This window comes from Urtica dioica, chromosome 4 (assembly GCF_054948205.1).
Source record: "Urtica dioica subsp. dioica isolate 48M chromosome 4, U.dioica_male_clone48M_v1_H2, whole genome shotgun sequence".
Lineage (NCBI taxonomy): Eukaryota > Viridiplantae > Streptophyta > Magnoliopsida > Rosales > Urticaceae > Urtica > Urtica dioica.
Window position 1 is genome coordinate 29,363,459 of NC_142759.1, and position 4,225 is coordinate 29,367,683.

Below are 4,225 nucleotides of genomic sequence, written 5' to 3' on the forward strand. Positions count from 1 at the left end.
TATCATGTTATGTTTACAAGTGTTATAAAATTTAAAAATACATCAAGATACTATCTTGAGATAAGGATCATTGCAATGAATATGCGACTAAATTTCATTATTAATTTTGGGGCTGAAACTGGATCGATTTAGTTCTGTTTTTGACATTTTTATATATGAATTTTCGATTTTTAAAAATTCGGTCCAATATCGGTCCAGTTTAGTATGAAACCGAAATTTGATTATCCGAATATTTCGTTATTCGGTTTGTATATCCAATATCCGATTTTTAAAATTCGGTTATCCGATTCTTTAAATTCTGGATCCAATTTTGTATATGGTATAAAGAAACCGGATATCAAATTTTTGAAATCTATATCCGGTTCTAAAACTATTACAATGATCAACATACGAGTACAAACGAGTCATATAAAACTCCAAAATAATAGTCCATAGACTAAAATCGAATACAAAGTTCAAAGAGACCCGTCTTCACGAATCCATACGTTCTCGTCTCCAACTACCCTAAACATGCAAATATAATAATATGAAATTATAAATTACAACGTGATCATAATAAAGCAAATATACAATTGAAACCGTACTAACAAGATTACCTTGAAAGATCTCATAATCAAGTTGTAGTAGTAAGATTAGAAGTTGTTATCTGAGAACATATAAATTCTTGACAACATTATCAACACACTTGTAGAGTTTAAATTATTAATTTGTGTTTATAAATAACATATTATGTGTTTAAAGTATAGCAATGAAATCATTAAACTTTTATATTTTATTATTATAAATTGAATTTTCAATTTTTATATTAACATAATATTTTATAATAAAAAGCCTATTTTTTCTTAATCCCTCAAGGACCCCAAAAACGTCGAGCTTGCTTCACACATGAGGTATATATATGATTTGATAAATTATACTATCTTCATATTCATATAATGGTCAATACGGATAGCTAAAAAATCAAATTTAGCATCATGTTTAAAAGTGGTATGAAATACATTAGATGTACTCTAAGCGCTAAAGATAACCATATTGTAAAAATATGAATTAATTTTCCCTATACTTCCTTATTTTATATAATCATACTCATATACTACACTCCCATGTCAGTTACAGGATTCAATAAACTTTACAATATATCTACGGCTCATAGGAGAGAATTTTTAGAAAATATGAATAAAACTAAATTACATTAGGTGTTTATTTTGAAAGTGTGAATTTTTCAAAGAAAACCGATAAAAATTATCATTTAGGGGACCGTTGATTTAAAAAGGAAAGGCACGCATATGTCTTACATCAGTGGTGGTCTGTTGACCGATAATAAATGTTTTTTAATATTCAAAATGTGTGATAAATTGGACCAAAACACTTAAAAACTAAAAAACTGTTTTTATTGCGAGTAGCGACCCAATATAGAATTACAATTTTACTGTTAGTTTGCTATTAGTGATATATTCATATTGGTCCAAATAGTCATAATGTTTAATCTTAGACACAAACTAAATTTTGCGTATTCTCAGGCATATTTTCTGAAATTTATCTTCACCGCTAACCTCTATAAGTAAATATCCTAAAAGAAATTGTTGCATATAATCAAATAAAATGTATAACACATAGATAATATTGTATTCCTTTTATAGACTATACGTACACGTACAGGTACACGCCAACACACGCAACACACACAGCTAAAACTATATAAATAGACAACTAAGCACCACTCAATATTCACTCATTCCCTCACCAAAAAAAAGAAACACATCATTTCTTTCAGTATCAGCCCAAAAACCCAGCTAAAACCTTCTCCCAAAAATAAAAAATAAAAACACTCTCTGCTTCATCGTTTTCATTTCGTCTTTCCTCAACACAAAGTCTCAAACAATGGCGGTTTTGTTTAACCCAGAGCATTGCCAATACCTAAACAGAAACCTTCGAGACGTGGAGATTCCATTGATAGACCTTTCGAAGGCCGAGTCCGGAGACGAGATAGTGAAGGCGTCCGAGGATTTCGGGTTCTTCAAAGTCGTGAATCACGGCGTTCCGATGGAGTTCATTCGGAGACTTGAAACGGAAGCCGTTAAGTTCTTCTCTCTGCCGTTAGAGGAGAAGAAGAAAGCGAGCCCACCGAACCCGTTTGGTTACGGAAACCGTGAGATCGGACGTAACGGCGACATGGGATGGGTGGAGTATCTTCTTTTGACCACAAACCCTGACTCCATCGATGACCATTTCTTCGCCCAAAACCCACAACAACTTCGGTACTTCTTTTCTTCTCTGCTTCTCTCCTCTGTTTTCAGTTCTTCTTTTTTTATTTTTATTATAAAAAAAGTCGTGTCTGTTTCTCATATATATTTTTTTCGGTTTGAAGTTTGATTTATTCTGAACTTGTAATACATGCTTAAAATTTTATATAAGAATTTTTTTTTAATATTTCTGATTTTACTCTGTTATTTATTATTATTATTATTTTTTTTTAAGTTATGGGAGTAGTTTTCTTTGGGAGAATATATATATATTTTTGTATGTGTAGTAAATATATTTTGTTGTTGTGGGGCCCACCAGATGTGCACTGAACGAGTACATATCGGCGGTGAAGAAGATGTCGTGCGAGATATTGGAGCTGATGGCAGAGGGGCTCAAAATACAGCCCCGAAACTCGCTGAGCAAGCTATTGATGGACCAGAATAGCGATTCCGTGCTTCGCGTCAATCACTACCCTCCTTGCTCCGAGGTACCAATCGCCAACAGCCACGCCAATAATGTGATCGGCTTCGGAGAGCACACAGACCCTCAGATCATCTCGGTGCTCCGCTCAAACAACACCTCTGGCCTCCAGATTTCGCTCAGGGACGGAAGTTGGGTTTCTGTCCCTCCCGACCAAGACTCCTTCTTCATCAATGTCGGCGATTCGCTTCAGGTTTCTTTTCTTTTGTACCCCTACCTGTTAAATTATTGCAAAACAACCACTGGTCTTCTTCTTTATATTATTTATTTTTATTATTTAAAATCGCCTTTATAAGATATTTTGACACTAATGATAAAATATTGCAATTCTATTTGTTTCTAATTTCTACTAGTTAAGAATCCCCGTTTTTTTATATCTAAAATACTTTTATTATGTTAATAGCATCAATAAAAATAAAGTATTGAAATTCTCATTGACATATGACAGTAAAAGCTAATATTATTATAGTAATTTGATAATATATATATATATATATATATATATATATATATATATTAAGTGAAAGTGTCTTATCCAAATAATTTAACACCATTGTTTTGGATATAAATAAATATTTATATTTGACTATAAAGGTGAAACTGAAAAGGATCAATAGATGGATGGAGTTAGAAGCCATAAATTAAATTACCTTTTTCTCTTTCCATTTTTGGTTAATTTAGGTGATGACAAACCGGAGGTTCCATAGTGTGAAGCACAGAGTATTGGCAAACAGCTTGAAATCAAGAGTTTCAATGATTTATTTCGGAGGACCTCCTTTGAGTGAGAAAATAGCTCCACTGCCTTGTCTCATGGAAGGAGAAGAAAGCTTGTACAAAGAGTTCACATGGTTTGAGTACAAAAAATGTGCTTATAACACAAGGTTGTCCGATAATAGGCTTTGTCACTTTGAAAAAATAGTAGCCTAATAATACATATACATATATAGGAACATATTATATAAGATACATGAAAAGGAATAGTTTGTTGTGTTATTTTCAGATGGGATTTTTCTCCTTTAATTACATTTGATGTAATTGTAAAGTGCTTTTTTTTTTTGTTCTTTCTTTCTTATTTCCTCTCTTCAATTTCAATTTGCTTTGTTTTTAGGTGCATAGAGTCTTGTGTGTTATGGGATAAATGTTATTACTATAAACTTATTGTCAATTACAAAAAGCCAAAAGGTCTCAATTATGAGCCTCTATTCTATTCACTTAAACCAAACCAATTGGTATGGACCCTAAAAAAAAAATCACTACTATGAATCTCGTTGATGGACCACAAACACTAAATTGCTTAATTTATCTTTTCTATATAAGCTCATTTAATTGTTCTAATTTTTCTGTAATTTCAAAAGGAAAAATTATACAAAATAGGCATTTGAAACTAATTGATTAGAAAAATAGCTCAAATTTTAAATTTTCAACAAAATAATCAAAATTACGTTGTCAATTTTTTTTTTATTCCAGGATTAAATTTTTCAACAATTATTATAAGCAATTT

The 4,225-nt window shown here is 31.5% G+C and overlaps 1 protein-coding gene across 1 annotated transcript; it reads left to right on the forward strand.

Annotated features, from left to right (window-relative positions):
* The first annotated feature begins 1,736 nt into the window (after positions 1–1,736).
* Positions 1,737–3,916, forward strand: ATGA2OX1 (gibberellin 2-beta-dioxygenase). The gene is made up of 3 exons (XM_089612708.1): positions 1,737–2,258; positions 2,563–2,917; positions 3,406–3,916. The coding sequence occupies exons 1-3, from the start codon at positions 1,882–1,884 to the stop codon at positions 3,649–3,651; spliced, it is 978 nt and encodes a 325-aa protein (XP_089468834.1). The 5' UTR covers positions 1,737–1,881; the 3' UTR covers positions 3,652–3,916.
* The last annotated feature ends 309 nt before the right edge of the window (positions 3,917–4,225 follow it).